We start from the raw sequence: 16,699 nt of genomic DNA, 5'->3' as shown, positions 1-16,699 counted from the left end.
ATATAACTTAATAGCTGAGGTATGTGTATATATATATTTTTAAAGATTTTTATTTATTCATTTGACAGAGACACAGCGAGAGAGGGAACACAAGCAGGGGGAGGGGGAGAGGGAGAAGCAAGCCTCCCACAGAGCAGGGAGCCTGATGCGGGGCTCGATCCCAGGACCCTGGGATCATGACCTGAGCCGAAGGCAGACGCTTAACGACTGAGCCACCCAGGCGCCCCAATAGCTGAGGTATATTAACAGAATTGGCACTAAAGAGTAAGTTCACTTTTATTTTCTCCAAAATTTAGGGATGGCAGCTAAGTACGAAAGAAGGAATGCGTGCAAGTTACAATTACTGCAGACAGAACTTCTTGTCTGGAAGAGTTCTTCAGGTGAGTTGTTTCTGTGGCAGTTTGTTTTCATTCATTTTTCTATTGTAGCCATACACCAGAGGGTGTTGCAACTTTGTTTCCCTTGTCCTGCCTCACATTAAAAGTATCATTTCTGAAATATGCTTGGCTTTATCCGCCATGTAAAACACACTCCTGTTTTACATCCTCTGACATGAGGCCTTCTGCACTGAACCTTTCAACTGACCCACTTTTCCTCTTTTCAATGAATCTGTGTTTACTTATGTGGAGGATAGGAGAATATGACACTGTGAAGATTACTGCTTACCGGAAGTCAGTTTTTTCAGGAATTCTACCAGGTGTTCTTAACCTGGATCTATAAACCCCTGAAATTATATGCAAAATCAGATGCTTATACATATGTGCTTTATTGTGGAGAGAGGGACCATAGCTTTCATCATATTCTCAGAGCAGTCTGTGACCATCACCAAGCTCCTTACCTTCTCCGCAAAAGGAAAGAATGAGTCCTGAACCAGGTTTTGTTCATTTTCCTTATGTCCATCAGAGGCTGAGATGTCAATAATGAGTGTACAAGAAAGAGAAGCTTTCTCTTCTTCTGGGCCATAGTGGAGAGGGCTCTGTCCTCCGTTGGGACAGTGTTGTTGGCACTTTTCCACAGCGGTAGGAGAAGCCAGAGTAATGGCGGTACACAGCTTTGTAAAGCATCTGTTTTACTCAGAGATTTTCAGGCTGGGGAAAGGGAAGGACTTTGCTTTCCTATTAAAAGATGTCCTAGAATAGAACACAAAATTAATGTCCTTAGTGCTTACCCCTACCTGACATTTATTTATCTCTCTATCCCACAAGCTCCCTCAGAGCCGAGACCTTACCGTGTTGTTCGACAGTGTATCCCCAGTGCCAGGAATGGTGCTTAGCACCAGCTGACGCTCAGTAAAGATTCACTGAAGAAACGCAGAAGTGAATGAATTGGTTATTTAAAATGAGGGGCGCCTGGGTGGCTCAGTCGGTTAAGCGTCTGCCTTCGGCTCAGGTCATGATCCCGGGGTCCTGGGATCGAGCCCCGTGTCGGGCTCCCTGCTCAGTGGGAAGCCTGCTTCTCCCTCCCCCACTCCCCCTGCTTGTGTTCCCTCTCTCGCTGTGTCTCTCTCTGTCAAATAAATAAGTAAAATCTTTTAAAAATAAATAAATAAAAAATAAAACGAAGTAAGAGACTTCAGAAGCATCCCACTATTGGTCTTCATTCTCCTCTGCTGTGAGGTGTACTACAGTGAGGCATCGTGAGAGGACACGGGCTCAAGCTTTGTTCTAAGGACACCAAAAGCAGTAATTTTCAGTCTTGGCTGCACATTAGATTCACCTGAGGAGGCTTAACAAAATAAATAAATAAAAATGCCCAGGTTCCACCCCAGGCCAGTTACATCTGGATCTCTGTGGATGGGGCCTGAGCATCTGTTTATTGTTGTTGGGTGCACCAAGGGATTCTAGTATGCAGCCAGGGTTGAGAGCCACTGGTCTGAAGGGTATGTTATATGGAAGGTGCAGTTGTAGATATGTCCTCAAGTCATTAATATTTAAGTGTAAAGTGATATTTCTTTCAGATTACATTTCTTATGAATGTTCAGGATGTATGTACATTTTGCCATGATCTGGAAGGTCCATCACAGTTTCCTCTTCTCACTAAAGATATTAAGATTTATTAAGATAGCAGTTAAAACCTTGTCATGATAGAGAAGTCCTAGCTATATTTTGCCAGGTTATCCATGTGTACATGAGACATTTCAAGAAAATACTTAAGCTGTCATCAAGAGACAGGGTAGTATTGCTTGGCTCTCAGTTCTTTGACTGTCCTTACCTCCTTCCCTATCCTTCTGATCCTTCCCTATCATCTGATACACAGCCTCTGTTTGAACAGTGGCCGGAAGAGAAGGAGGTCTGTTCTTTTCTTTCTCACACTTGTGCTCAGCTACACAAAGGGGTGTCTAAATCTAAACCACTTAATAATGTCCTTATTCCTAGGAAAAGATGTGAGCCAGAGAGATCACAAGGTAATAGAAAGTAAGTTCTGAGCTGGGTGTTCTGCATCCATTGAGAGAGAACACTAACCACTCTGGGCTCCAGTGAGGAACTAAGGGGACCAGAGCAGAAATGTAAGTAGGGAAAACTGGACAATGTCACAGCACCTTGAATGGGGGTCCAAAGTAAACTGTATTTTTTTGCTGTCCTAAGAATTGCCGGTAAAGTCAGACCTACCCCAATTCCGATGAATGTGTTTTTAAAAACTGTGATTTAGAGTTAAATAAATGATCCTTAGGTTTCCTGAAATTGGTTGAATTTCTGTGTAACTCTTTCACTCTGTCTGCTGGTTTGTCAAAGTAAAAAGTGCCCTTCTGGCAATGACCAGACAAGACAATCTTCATACCTGTCTGATGACCCATAGGAGCCTCACTGCTATCCACTGAAGTAAAGACTCTGCACTTACCTTTGACTTGCTGCTGCCTAGCCTTAAAGAATTTTTTCCATTTCTTTCAGGAAATGGCCATCCTCAAACGACAATTCACTGAACTGTTATCAGATATAGGCTTTGTAAAGGAGGGACTCAGAGCAAGGGAAATTGAGAAAAGGGCCCAAGGAGGAGATGGTATCTTGGACGCCACAGGAGAAGAGGTAAAGAATGTGTAGTTAGTTCTTTTATTTCTCTTTAATTAGCACATGGATAGTATATTAACTCACTTAATTTTTTACTTAAGCCCGCTGAGCAGTGGGCTTAGTGAAATTCTTCTTTTTTTTTTTTTTTTTTTGAAATTCTTGATTTTCTTTCCACAAAGAAGTGTCAGGAAACACTCCTAAAAACAGAAGGGTTTTTCTGTTAATTGTTGCTACTATTGTTTTTTTTTTTAAATTTCACACCAGTTCTTTTTTTTTTAAGATTCATTTATTTATTTGAGAGAGAGAGAGCACAAGCGGGAGGGGCAGAGGGAGAGGGAGAGAGCAACTCAGGGCTTGATCTCACCACCCTGAGATCACGACCTGAGCTGAAACCAAGAGTTGGATGCTTAACCAACTGCTCCACCCAGGCGTCCCCAAACCGGTTCTTGATAAGCTTATGAGAGGTGAAATAGGTGTTTCAGTAATGTCTTCTTAAATCACACCAGCCTTTTTCCAACCAAGAATAGTTTTTTTTTATATGACCAAGGAAGAACACTTCTTCAAGATGAACCTGATGCTTCCCTGTTCTCAGTGCAGTTAGTACTTTCTGCAGATCATGAGCATCTCATGAGCAAGAATCTCTGTCCACTGATCCTTAGGAACACTGGCTTTGTAACTGCTTTGCAGAGACCCAGAGTTACTGTGGGCTTCTTGGAGTGGGTCCTATGTGAATATGGTCTGGTAGACTTATTTTTTACCTAGAAAGAAAGAATTTTTCTAGCAAAAAGATAGAAATTAGGTATTTTAATTTAGTTTTGTTTTGTTTTAAGATAGAAATCCAATGAAATATAATGGTAAATTCCAGGGTACAAACAGAAGTAGCCACATTACTTATAAGATCAATGCTGTCTTTCTCTCATAGGCAAACTCAAATGCTGAGAACCCCAAGCTGATATCAGCAATGCTGTGTGCTGCTCTTTATCCAAATGTAGTGCAGGTAACAAAACGTTTTTCCTAGTTCCTCCCACTTCTTGTTTGATCTGTAGCCAAGGGACGTAAGTTAAGACATACACATTAATCATCTTAAAGAGATACATACATGTAAACTTTGTATACATTTCCAGTCCTTCAGTTCCCCAAATCTCTTCAGATAACATTGTTCAAGAACACATTGATTGTATAAAATGAGGTGCCTTTTTAATCCCTCTGACATGACATTCTAGAAATTTAAATGGACATAGATGTCCCCCTGCCAGCTAACGTGTGCATAACCAGCCTTCTATATTAGATAGACGCTTGATTCTACTACAGTTTCCGTTATGGCCTCTGCTCTGGACTACAGTTAGGTAAGAACGAAATCAAACAAGCCAGGGCTCTGCCATGGGACCAGCTGTGGCCAGCCTTCTGGAAAACCCTCCTATATGTGCTGTTGGACTTTTACCTAAGTTTTAATTATCCAGTCCTTGTCAAACTTAGAAAGACTATGAATTTGTCAGAGTGCTAAATTGTTTCTCATTTAACATTTTGTTAAATGCTCGGTTGACATCTGCGGATGAATTTCTGGCACATTTTCTGCTCAGTACTTGCATGCTTTTCAAACCATTTGAAATTTATTTTAAAAAATCATTTGAAGCAAAAGTATGGAGACAGGAAAAAAAAAACAAAAAACCCCCAAGGATTGGGAGGAACAAATAGGCAGAGCATAGACAATTTTTAGAGCAATGAAAAGACTCTGCATGATACCATCGTAATACGTGCATGTCATTATACATTTGCACAAACCCATAGAATACACACCACCAAGAGTGAACCCTAAGGTAAACTATGGGCTTTGGGCGATTACAGCAATGTGACACAAGTTTTTAAAAATTGTAATACTGGTGCTGTCAGAAGCCGCCACAATGAACCCCCTCACTCTTAGTGGGAGTATAAATTGATACACCCTTTCTAGATTTCATTTCTGAGGACTTATTGATTAGGAAATAATTGCATGTATGCATAAAAATACAGCTAGGAGAATGTTCATTCTAGCTCTGTTTATAATTGCAAACAATCTAAGGTACCAATAATAGGGAATTTATTAGTTAAATTATTATAGATCCTCATAACTAGGTATAGCCATTTAGAATTACGTTTTAAGAAAATATTTAATAACATGGAAAGATGTTCTCAATGTATTAAGTTTAAAAAGTAGATTGTAGAAAATGATCCTACATTAGTTTCAATACGTGTACATTTTTATTTATATTATATGTTTATAGTTTTCCTTGTGTATATAAACAAATCTAGCACCGAAAACTAAAATATTCATCAAATATAGTGCTAGTTATCTCTTAAACATGTGATTACAGGGTATCTTTATTTTCTTCTTTTTTCCTAATATGTTACTTTCTATAGTAACAGTGTATTATTTTTGCAAAACATATATGTGGATAATTCATATGTATGTATATGTGCACATAAACTTTTTCTTTTCAAATGAAACAATGTGTTTATTCATATAATTCTTTCCCTCTTTTGGAAAGAAATACATTGGGAAAAATTGGATTAGGATTGAAGCAGATTCCTGCTCCACTGTTCCCAGCTGGATCTCTGCAGCTGAGATTCGGTGCAGACCTCCAGTAGCAACGTCCGTCCACCCCCATGTGGCTGGTGTGTGGTATAGTCTCCCAGAGCTGCTACACCTCATCCACACTTCTTGGTGGTTCAAAAAAAGAAAAGGGGGGAAAGTATGCTTATACTGCTTTCAAAAGGAAACAGGGAAGAAACAGCAAAAGCATTCAGACAAGACTGGTTTTGTGCCAAGGGATGCTTCTTATCATGAAAAAATATATAATATATTCATATATATAAATATATATATATTTCCCCCCCCCCGCCCCAAAAAAAAATACCTGTTGTTTAGGTGAAAAGCCCAGAAGGGAAATTTCAGAAGACCAGTACCGGAGCTGTCAGAATGCAACCCAAATCAGATGAGTTGAAGTTTGTCACCAAGAATGATGGATATGTGCACATTCACCCTTCCTCAGTGAACTATCAGGTTGGAATGGTGGGGTACACCTGTATTTACATATGGCAGGTCCTGCAGGGGGCAGCACAGTCCCTTCAAACCTCCTTCTATTGTTCTCTGTCCCCAGCAGCACCACTGACTTGGGGAAGGTTGAATAAGCATGAGCAGACTAGAAATTGGACTGTTTGGGGAAAGACTATTTCCATTTTAAGAAAATTCTAATGGATACCAAAAAAATGCTCAAACCTGCTTTCAGATGTAAAATTGTTTCTCTGCAGTGGTGATTGAAGAAGTCAGGCTGTAACTGCATCCCTAAATGTGTGCCTTAAATGACCTGAACTTACCGATGGCACTGCCTCGGTGCTCCTTCCTCCCGCAGCTGCCGGGCTCTGCTCCCGCCGCTCCGCTCACCTCCCCACAGGTTATGCGTCGCCTCCTTGTCAAACCCAGAGAACACGCCCTGGTCCTCCTCAGACTTGACTCTTGTGTAGTATTTGACAGCACTAACCTCCCGTCCTCCTGAAACTATCTTTGATGTGGTTTTGCTCCTGAAATGCCACTTTCTTCTCATTCTCTCTGATCATCCCCCGACACCTCTTTGACTGGTTCCTTTGCTCTGAAATAGTGGTTCTGTCCTTAGTCCTCATTTTCTCCCTACAGGGCACTTAATCTTCCCGAAGCACCAGACATGGCACTGTGGTTCTAATGGCCACCTACAAGCGGCCACAGAGCCCCAGATCTCTCTCTGGGCCTGGGCTTCTTCGGAGCTCTCCTGCTGGAGATCATCAGCCGGATGCCTGCCACTCACCTCAGACTCTATCTCCCACTTCCCTCTTCTCTTCCTGTCTTCTGTGTCTTGGTGAACGGCCCCCTCCCAACCAGAACCCTGCGCTCACAGAGACCCTGCCGCTCTTCTCCTTACTCCGGTCCATTTGGACCCCAGGTCCCAGCAGTTGCCCCTAACGACACTCTCAGATGGGCCTCCTCCCCTTCTCCCCACCGTCCCTTCCTCAGTTCAAACCCCGAAAGTGCTGTCACGATCTGACTTCCGATCCTTCCTCTCCAGCCTTTTACAGTCCTGCTGCCAGAAGTAACTTAGCAAAACACACAGTCAGTCATGTCATTCCCTGGCTTAGAACTCTTCCTACATGGAGTCTCCTGCAAACGCTCCTGGGATCCTGTGTGCCTGGCCCCTCCTATACCATGTCCCGCACCGTTCCCCCCCCCCCCCACCCCCGGTCCTTCTGTGTGCCATGACATTGGACACACTTCCTCAGAACCTGGAATGATGTTCTCATTCTCAGCAGGCTCCTAGTCTTCGAGCTTCCATGAAGAAGCTCTCCCTCAAAGTTGCTCTTTATTTCTGGTTCCACCATCGTGTGGCATGCATTTTATCCACTGTTGCGCTTATCACATTGTTTTATAGTTTGTGGTACATCTCCTTTGTGGAATTGTGAAATTCCTAAAGACAGGAATTGTATGGTAGACATTTTTGTATTCTCAGTGTCTAGCGTGGCGCCTAGCAGAAAGCAGATGCTCAATAAAACTTAGAGAGGAGATGGAGCAAAAGAGGACAGGAGGACGGAGGAAGAGAATTTGAAGTGTCAGGGCTGGTCAGCCCCCTGCAACTACTGAGTAATGTGTCAGCAGAGCATGAAAAGGGTCTCCTTAAGCCCAGAAGAATCTGAGGCCCGGAGGTCATCTGGTCTCTCAGCTGCACATGTACTTAGGAGCTAGAGGGCTGAGCTAGCTCTGCTCCTTCTCTTCTGACTTTACCTTGACAGTCATGCAATGAATCCAAATTATTCATGCATCCATTCAGTATCTACTAGCAACTCCTCTGTGCCAGGCACGGTTGTGGGCCATGGAGGGCAGTGGATGAGCTGGACAGACAAGGCCTCTGTCCTCAGGGAGCTTCTGTTCTGCTGAGGAAGACAGGCGAGAAATAAGTAAACAGATCACCTCAGGTTAGTGACAAATGCTATCAAGAAAAAGAAAACCGAGTAAGACGTTGAGAGTGACAGGAGAGGGGCCATTTTGCTGAGAGTGGTCAGGGAAGAACCGTCTGAGGAGAAAACGACTGAGCAGATCCCAAATGCAGTGAAGGGCGAGCCATGGAGATATCTAAGGAGAGAACATTCCGGCAGAGGAAACGAGACGGGAGCACACTGGCGCGCTCTGGGGGCGCAGGCCAGCGGCTGGGACAGGCGGGGTGCGCTGTGAGGTGCCGGAGGAGCCGCTGTGCTGGGCCAGGTTGGGGGGGGCCTCAGAGGCCATGGTAAGGGTCTCAGATTTTATCCTCCAAGTCGCTGCAGGCTTTTGCGCATGGGTTTTTAAAAGATCACGGTGGCTGCTGGGCGGGAAGAGACCATGAAGGGGTAAAACAGAAGGCAGGTGAGCGCTTAGGAAGCCGTGACCGTGGTCCGTGCGAGTCGGTGATGCTCTGAGCTGAGGTGGTAGCTGTCACGGCGGGGAGAATATGTCAGTTCGTTATGTATTTAGAAAAGAGAACCGACAGGCCCTAGTGATAATTTCGATGGAGTGAGGGGAAAGAGCAGTTGAGGATGGCTTCTAACTTGGGGACGTGAGCAGCGAGGTGAATGGGAACATCATGTACTGAGCGGGAGGGGAATACCGTAAAGAGGGGGAAATCAAGAATTCATTTTGAACGAAAATCCGAGATGCTTATTAGAGATCCAAAGTGAGACGTCAAGAAGGCAATTGCACGCGGAAGCCTGGCCTCGGGGGACAGGTACCGGCTGGAGAGAATTTGGGGAGTCGTTCATAGACAGGTGGTACTTCAATCCGTGGAATGGGGGGAGCTCCCCTCCAGCTGCCAGTGTCGTCATCTGAGGTTTTCTGTTCCAGGTCAGACACTTTGACAGCCCCTACCTGGTGTACCACGAAAAGATCAAAACTAGTCGGGTGTTCATCCGAGACTGCAGTATGGTGTCCGTGTACCCACTGGTCTTGTTCGGGGGAGGCCAAGTGAGTGTGCAGCTTCAGAGAGGGGAGTTTGTAGTGTCCTTGGATGATGGTTGGATCCGTTTTGCGGCTGCTTCCCATCAGGTAAGGGCTAGCGGGCCCGTCTGTGAGGCGCAGGCCCTGAGGGGCTTTGATGCTGTGACTAGAGGGCATTCCTTCAGGCGCCACAGACAACAGAGCTGAGGCAGAGTGAACTGTGGGGGGGTGGGGGGGACACGGAGCACGACCCAGGCTAGGAGCGAGGCCAGGGCTCGAGGCTCAGTGAGAGCCTGGGCAGTGCACGGGGAGGGGAGCCCAGGATGGGCTGGTGTGAAGGGTTCGGGGCAGAAGCCATGAGTGAGATGTTGGACCTTCCTAATTGTTGTACAAATAACACATGTTCACCAAAGAAAAATCAGAAAATATAGATGAGCAAAAATAAACAAAAATCACCCTGATTCTACCACTACCATTAAGAAAAAAACAAAAAAGGAAGTGGGTCTGAATTCTTTTATTCTCAGGTCTCACATATTCACTATTGGAATCTCTGCAGAAACATTTAAGGGGGAGTATATGTTTAGGAAAGAAAAATTCATTTTAACATTTGCATCTGGCAGAAAGGTAGCAAGAAGCAGAAACACCAACTCAAACATTAAAGAGAATTTATCGGCACATTTAACTATAAAGTCTAAAGCAGCATAGTCCAATAAAAATATGTGAGACATATATGTAAGTTCAATTTTTCTAGTAGCCACATGTAAAAAATAGGTGAAATTAATTTTATTTAACCTAATATAGCTAAAAAGTTTTAATTTTAACACGTAATCAGTATAAGAATTTATTGAGATGTATTTTTTTTTATATTAAATCTTTAAAATCTGGGGTGTATTTTACACTCACAGCACATCTGTTTGAACTGGCCATTAGATTAGCCACGTGTGACAGGTGGCTGCCGTATTGCACAGAACAGGTCAGGAAGGCCAGGCAGGGTTGGTTTAATTCAGCAGCTCAAGGACAACAAAAGCCTGGCTGACCTCATGGTAGCAGCATGGCTGCCGTAGCCCCAGGCCTCACATCTGTGTGGCAGCGTACTGTCCAGGAGGGGAGACAAGAAACTTCCTCTCCTAAATCAATTTCTATGGACAAAGGAATGTCATAAACTCTAAGGCCCAGATGATCTGAGCCATTCACTCCGGCAAAGCTCATGGCATGAGCCTGTTTGAGTTGGGTCAGGGTGCAAACCACATGGTTGCCAAATGATGGGGGAGCGGCAAACCACGTTGGGAGGACATCTCCAGTGCCCACCACACATCAGCATAAGAAAATGCCATAAAAAAATGTGGAGCTATTTCTTCCCATGAAAGCATCAAATGTATCCCAAAGCTACAGATTTTTTTGGTTTAATATCCAGCATTTTTAATTCTCCGTTTTCCTGCTTCTCCTCTTGGAGCAAATTGTAAATGTTGACCAGGCTTTAATATGCAGAACACTACGTAGAAGCCATTCTCCCAGATTTAATCTTTTCTTTAAATGAGATGTGATAGAGGAGCGTTTTTATAATAGACCCCATTGGGGCGCCTGGGTGGCTCAGTCGATAAGCGTCTGCCTTCGGCTCAGGTCATGGTCCCAGGGTCCTGGGATCGAGCCCCGCATCGGGCTCCCCGCTCGGCGGGAGGCCTGCTTCTCCCTCTCCCATTCCCCCTGTTTGTGTTCCCTCTCTCGCTGTGTCTCTCTCTGTCAAATAAATAAATAAAATCTTTAAATATATATATATAATAGACCCCATTTATTATATTGCAGAGCTGACATTGCATAAATGTTCTTACAGCTGCATCAAGAAATTTTAGAAGCCCTTTTAGAATAAATATGTGTTTAGTTTCTCCTCCCCCCTCCCCCCCCCCGCATGGAGTTAAAATTACTACCAGAAATCTAGAATAATGATAATCATCAGTGGGACATTTCCTTTAATAACCTTTCCTCCCCTGTTGACCCAACCACTGCTCACATTGTAACTTTCATTTTAGGTGGCTGAACTAGTAAAGGAACTCCGCTGCGAACTTGACCAGCTTCTCCAGGATAAGATAAAAAACCCAAGCATAGATCTGTGTACATGTCCTCGAGGATCCCGGATCATCAGCATGATTGTGAAACTTGTCACCACACAGTAAAGACCAGTCTTAGGAGAGTGCTTGCTACTCCCCTGCTTCTTGCTCACCTGGGAAATAAGAGCAGGACCTCTACCTCCAACCAGGCTCTGTGCTTGGGCTGCCCTGGTGAAGGAGCCCAGGGCAGGCACTGTGCAGTCAGCTGAGGCCCCACACACACTTAGGGAAGGTTCCCAGACCTTCTGTATTTCGACAGAACAGGGACACTCCCTGCACAATTTGGAGCGTCCGTGCGAGGCAGTCTAAAAACCAGCTTGCCTGTCTTTTTCTCTGTGGCTATCCCGGAATGAATGAAATTCACCTCATCATACAAAAGTGAATGTTTAATACGATTCTGTTTTAATCTATGTATTTTTTTCTCTCCTGCTTTTTTACTAGGGTGAGATAGGAGCATGAGGAGAAATACTGAATGTTTTTTTCTATCATAAAGGCTCATCTGAAAGAAGTTAGAACAGAGAAGGACAAAAAAAAAATCATGAGCGAGAAAAATTAAAATTTCATTTTTAGGCTATTGGCTATAAAGTAAACTTAATCTGTAAGGGATTTTTATTTTTACTCATTAAAGTTCAGCCTAAAAAACAAACTCGAAGAGCTCTTGTTTGTTATTAAAATGCAAGCTGGTTTTATCCTTACCATTCTTATTCTCAAAAGCAGAACAGTCTAGGTGTCTTTGTTTTGGTTTTGGTTTTCCATTTAGGAGTCTCTGCTCTCTCTTAGGAACACACCCAGCTCTAATGGCCACATTTCACATTACCCAGTGGGGAATTTTGATGGTCTTCCCGGAGTGGACTTGGCACAGTCGAGGTAGAAAAGGTTGCCCTGCTAGTGTCAGATTCACAGCCATAAAAATATCTTACAGGAGGCTGCTTGTTTTCACCCGCCACTTAGGTGAATGGGGAGCTAGCATTTTGAAAAACTATCAGTACATTTACATATTCTCTGGACATTTATCCATGTGGCCAGGAAACATCCCAAAGAGCTGAGTAGAAAAAATATTCTTATATTCTGGCACTCAGGTAGAGTCACTGCAGATTTCATGCTCTAGATGGAATTCAAACCAATCAGCAGAACCACCTCAGTGAAGGGAGTTCACTTTTCACAGTATTATTTCAGTTATATTTTCAGGAAACCTCCTGGACTGTCCAAAATGGTCATTATCAAGCGTGTTTAGCTTTGGCGCACTCGAAGAGCTTAGACTCTAAATAGTATTTTTAAAATATTTAAAATAATACTATCTAAAAATAGTATTTTAAAAGATTCATGTCATCACTTTAAATAAAAAACACGTATATGCATAGCACGCACCCACAGTATTCAAGTTCTGACTTGCTACCGAAACAAGGCTCACATTACATAACGGCTCAGGAGAAATGAAGGAGAAGACCACACTCACCCTCTAAAACATTCTTTTGAACCAGTTTTGACTCTCGGTGCTGTAGTGGAACTGATGCTGGCCACCCTAGCTGGAGCCACCTGCCCACTGGACCCACAGCTTTCCACACAGGTTTGCAGCAGAGATACAGTGGGGAGAAGAGAAACAAGAGAACTTTCCATCCAGTGCTGAGAAATCGCTCCCCTCGGGGAGGTTATTCTTGGGCTGGTCACTGGCAGCCACAGACAAATGCACAGCTCATTCCACAGATGTGCCAGGATGTGGAAAAGATCGGAAAGCCTTGACTGAGGACACTGAATAAGAAAGTCCTCCCCGCCAAAACCGAACTTAAGCCCCCTCATTAAAATGATGAAGCAAATGAAACAGGATTACTTCTTCGCAATTGAAGATCAGCACGCTGTAGAGCATTTTAAGGTGAAACCAGATTTCTAAGCCCCAGCAAGATGGTCAGCATTTAATGTTAATTTTATGGAGAATTCTGTAAATGTTTCTCAAGTATTTGCTTTGCTGGAATCTAGCTGGGAAACAATATTGGTAAAGTACTTGCTACAAAATAAGTCTGTGTTAGGGTTTTGTAGTCTGTGTCTTTGGGGAGTTCTCAGGAAATGAGAGTAGGTAAACATTCTTTCTTGCAGAGGTGGTCATAGGTTGGCAGAGCATCAGCTTTGTCTTCTTCCTCCTTGAGTTCCGTATCTGAATATTATAATTCAGACTCCCTGACAAGTATTGAACTTTGGTCTTTTATCCTCCCATTCTGCTATTCGAGCGGTTTAACTAATATACCAAAGCACACAGCCTGTGGATCTGTAGGCATATGGTAAATGTTCTTTTTCCTTTCTAGGCGGTGGTTTGAGTATGTCCCTAAGAGGTTATCCTAAAATAAGACCTTGTGAAAGTACTTTGTAAAATTAAAATGTAGCAAATGTAAGCAAATTGGGACCAAGGGTGTGGTTTTCAGACGCAGCCCAGGCTGGCTTTTTGCGAACTGCACTCTGTTGTGTTTCTCAATGGCTGGGCTGAGCTGGGGAGCTTAGGCGTCACACTCGGAGGGTCCCTTGTGGGTGTCACCTCGTTGCCACAGAAATGAGGATCCCTGGGGGCAGCAGAATTATGCTCACACTGCCATTGTGCTTAAACAAGCCTAGGCAGATGCTGGCTCTTTCCTCAGTCGTGCTAGAATTAAGCGGAATTCCTAGGGCTTGTTTTCTCCCAAATGCAGAGGGAAAGTCGGCTTAAAATATTTAGCCAGTTAATAAACACAGGGTGAGCTACTGTCTTCAGAAGTTAGATCTTGATCATGAAACTGTGTTAGTCAATACTTGAGTACACACAGTGCGGTGCCTCAGGTGGAAACTATAGAAACAGCTAATCCAATGTAGTGTCACAGCAATAGTTTCAGACTGTTCCAGAGTGACCGGCTTCCATGTCTTTTTAAGTCTCACACATGTAAAGCTGTGTAATGACTGTGTAAACCATTAACCACGATGAGTCATTACCAGGAGAGACTTTTTTCTTGCCATTTCTAAGTTATCCACCCCCCCAAAACCATATATCAAAGAGATTAGTCTTAAATAAGATTTATAGCCAATCACTAATCCTTAGGGTGCTTTAAAATCTTAAATGTCTTAATAATTTGCTTTGTCAAAGAGCAGAGAAAGAGTTGTGTTGGAAATCACTCGCCTGATACATGAGCCATCAGGTGACATCGATATTTCATAAAGATAAAGGAGAGCAGCCCAAACGTGAGCTTGTTCCCACAGACGTTTGAGCCTCTGCCCCGTCTTTGCCGAATGGGGGCCATCCCCGAGTCTACTCCTGAGTCAGTTCCAACCCAGCTAACTGAGTAAATAAGCCAGGACGCAGTGCCCCAGTGAGAGCTAGGAGGAGGAGGATGGCTTAGAATCCATTTACTGGATTTCTCCACCTGTATTTCAACTTTTTAGGAAAGAAACAAATCGCAACAAAAGATGATTTGTATGAGGGTTTTGTTTGAAAAGGCAACTTCCCAGGGGCACCTGGGTGGCTCAGGTCCAACTCTTTTGATTTCGGCTCAGGTCGCAATCTCGGCGTGGTGATATCGAGCCCCGTGTCGGGCTCCACGCTTAGCGGGGAGTCGGCTTAAGAGTCTCTCCCTCTGCCCCTCCCCCTGCTCGTGGGCTCTTTCTCAGTCACTCGCTCGCTCTCAATAAATAAATAAATTCTTTTTTTTAAAAAAGGCAACTTCCCGTAAATACCAACAATGAAAATCAGTGTTTAGGATGATAACCCTGACATTACAAATACAATATTCCTAAATATGGTATCATAATGTATTTAATAAACATTTTCAACAGAAACATTTCAAACAGTGAGGGTTTTTGTTATTACTATTCTTTATGCAGAAAAATGCAGTTATTGCTACCTCTTCCAACCTAGGTTTTACTGAGAATGGCCTGAAGGAGTTAATTTTCCTTCCAAGTCGAATGAGCTTATTTTTATAAAGGGGAGATTATCCATGGCCGGTTTTCTTCTAAATGATTCAAGACAGGATAACATAGCCAAAAAGACTCATTTACTTCCTGAGAGTCCCCTTTTAATAAGTTTTGCCTCGTTCCATCCTTAAGTTTCAAATGTATTAAAACAAAAGAATGTTAACCGTTCAAGTAGGACTTTATTTATTTGTCCATAGAGGTTGATTAACTACAATACAGGATCTTACCATGTACAAAGACTATAGAGAAGTTTCCTCACAGGACAAAATGTATATTTTGCTTGTTTTAAACCAGTGGTCCTCAACTGGAGGCAATTTTGCCCACCAGGGAACACTTAGCAATATCTGGAGACGTCACAACTGAGTGGGGATTGGGGTGTGCTCCTGGCATCTAGTAGTTAGAAGCCAGAGATGCTGCTAAATATCCTACAATGCATAGGATCCTTCTCGAACAAAAAATTATCCAGTTCAAAATGTCAGTAATGCCAAGGTGGAGAAAACCTTTTTAAACAAAATGAGATAGGCGACTACTTAAAAAGTCTAGCTATCAGTTACTAATCAGATATAAATTATGCCCACAGTGGTCTCTGAAACTTATGCTTAAATCAACTCTAATAAACATGTACTGTGTGAATAAGAGCGTATGAGTCCATCATGTTGTTACCCAATGCAGAGTACTTAAGAATGTGAGGAAATGGGGCGCCTGGGTGGCTCAGTTGGTTAAGCGACTGCCTTCGGCTCAGGTCATGATCCTGGAGTCCCGGGATCGAGTCCCGCATCGGGCTCCCTGCTCGGCAGGGAGTCTGCTTCTCCCTCTGACCCTCCCCCCTCTCATGTGCTTGCTCTCTCTCATTCTCTCTCTCTCAAATAAATAAATAAAATCTTAAAAAAAAAAAAAGAATGTGAGGAAATTATATGTACAAATGGGAAAAGCCATGTACAGGTGGGTAAGGATATATTTACTTTAAAAACATGTTCTAGCATTAAATTTCATTTTTGTAAATACCACTTATTTTGAAAATGTGAAAATAGGTTAAAACATGTGTTTTGAAAATACAATTTGTATGTGACACTAATACTGTTAACATTTTCCACTGCAGAACTCAAGTTCTTAGGCCCACAGTAAGATGTCTGAAATACACACACCCTTACTTTATCTTTCTGTTATTTGAACAGAGTCCAACCTAGTAGACTTTGGCCGATATGATATAACACAAATAGGGTTTTAAGAAGGGGGAAGGGAGTGTATAGCTCTATAGGTAGGTAACTGTAAAATGTTGAAATATAACATGAAACCTAATTAGGAACTATAATTTCTAGGCTCAGTAATCCTTCTCCTATCGTTTGAACTGGAAAAAAAAAAAATCTTTGTTTTAGGACTTGATTATTAGTAAGATTACCAGACTGAAAGTCAAAGATGTGTTATGCTCTTTAGAAGACAGATGTCCTGCCCCGCATCGGGCTCCCTGCTCGGTGGGAAGCCTGCTTCTCCCTCTCCCACTCCCCCTGCTTGTGTTCCCTCTCTCGCTCTCGCTCTCTGTCAAATAAACAAATAAAAATCTTAAAAAAAAAAAAAAAAGACAGATGTCCTTACAAATCAGGGGCCATGTTATACCATGGGCACCAAGGGACAATCCCATATGAGGAGGAAACTAATCCATTGATTATAGACCCAGCACAAAATAATCCGTA

General features: G+C 43.1%; 1 protein-coding gene across 6 annotated transcripts in view; it reads left to right on the top strand.

The window, feature by feature from the left end:
* Window positions 1–15,644, top strand: part of DHX57 (DExH-box helicase 57) — a 58,549-nt gene extending 42,905 nt beyond the window's left edge. For 5 of the 6 annotated variants that reach the window (XM_045884463.3, XM_064572133.1, XM_064572132.1 and 2 more), the window contains 6 exons: window positions 297–380; window positions 2,889–3,023; window positions 3,928–4,002; window positions 5,911–6,045; window positions 8,884–9,084; window positions 11,004–15,644. In XM_045884463.3, coding sequence (XP_045740419.1) covers window positions 297–380; window positions 2,889–3,023; window positions 3,928–4,002; window positions 5,911–6,045; window positions 8,884–9,084; window positions 11,004–11,147 — 774 coding nt within the window. In that variant the 3' untranslated portion in view covers window positions 11,148–15,644. Of the gene's footprint in view, window positions 1–296; window positions 381–2,375; window positions 2,507–2,888; window positions 3,024–3,927; window positions 4,003–5,910; window positions 6,046–8,883; window positions 9,085–11,003 lie in introns of those variants that run through there. The other variant, XR_010405531.1, reaches the window with a different exon arrangement.
* The last annotated feature ends 1,055 nt before the right edge of the window (window positions 15,645–16,699 follow it).

This window comes from Mirounga angustirostris, unplaced genomic scaffold (genome assembly GCF_029215605.1).
Source record: "Mirounga angustirostris isolate CCGP_5_RB_7025 unplaced genomic scaffold, mMirAng1.0.hap1 SCAF_10, whole genome shotgun sequence".
Classification (NCBI taxonomy): domain Eukaryota; kingdom Metazoa; phylum Chordata; class Mammalia; order Carnivora; family Phocidae; genus Mirounga; species Mirounga angustirostris.
This window is presented reverse-complemented; position numbering and strand designations above follow the sequence as displayed.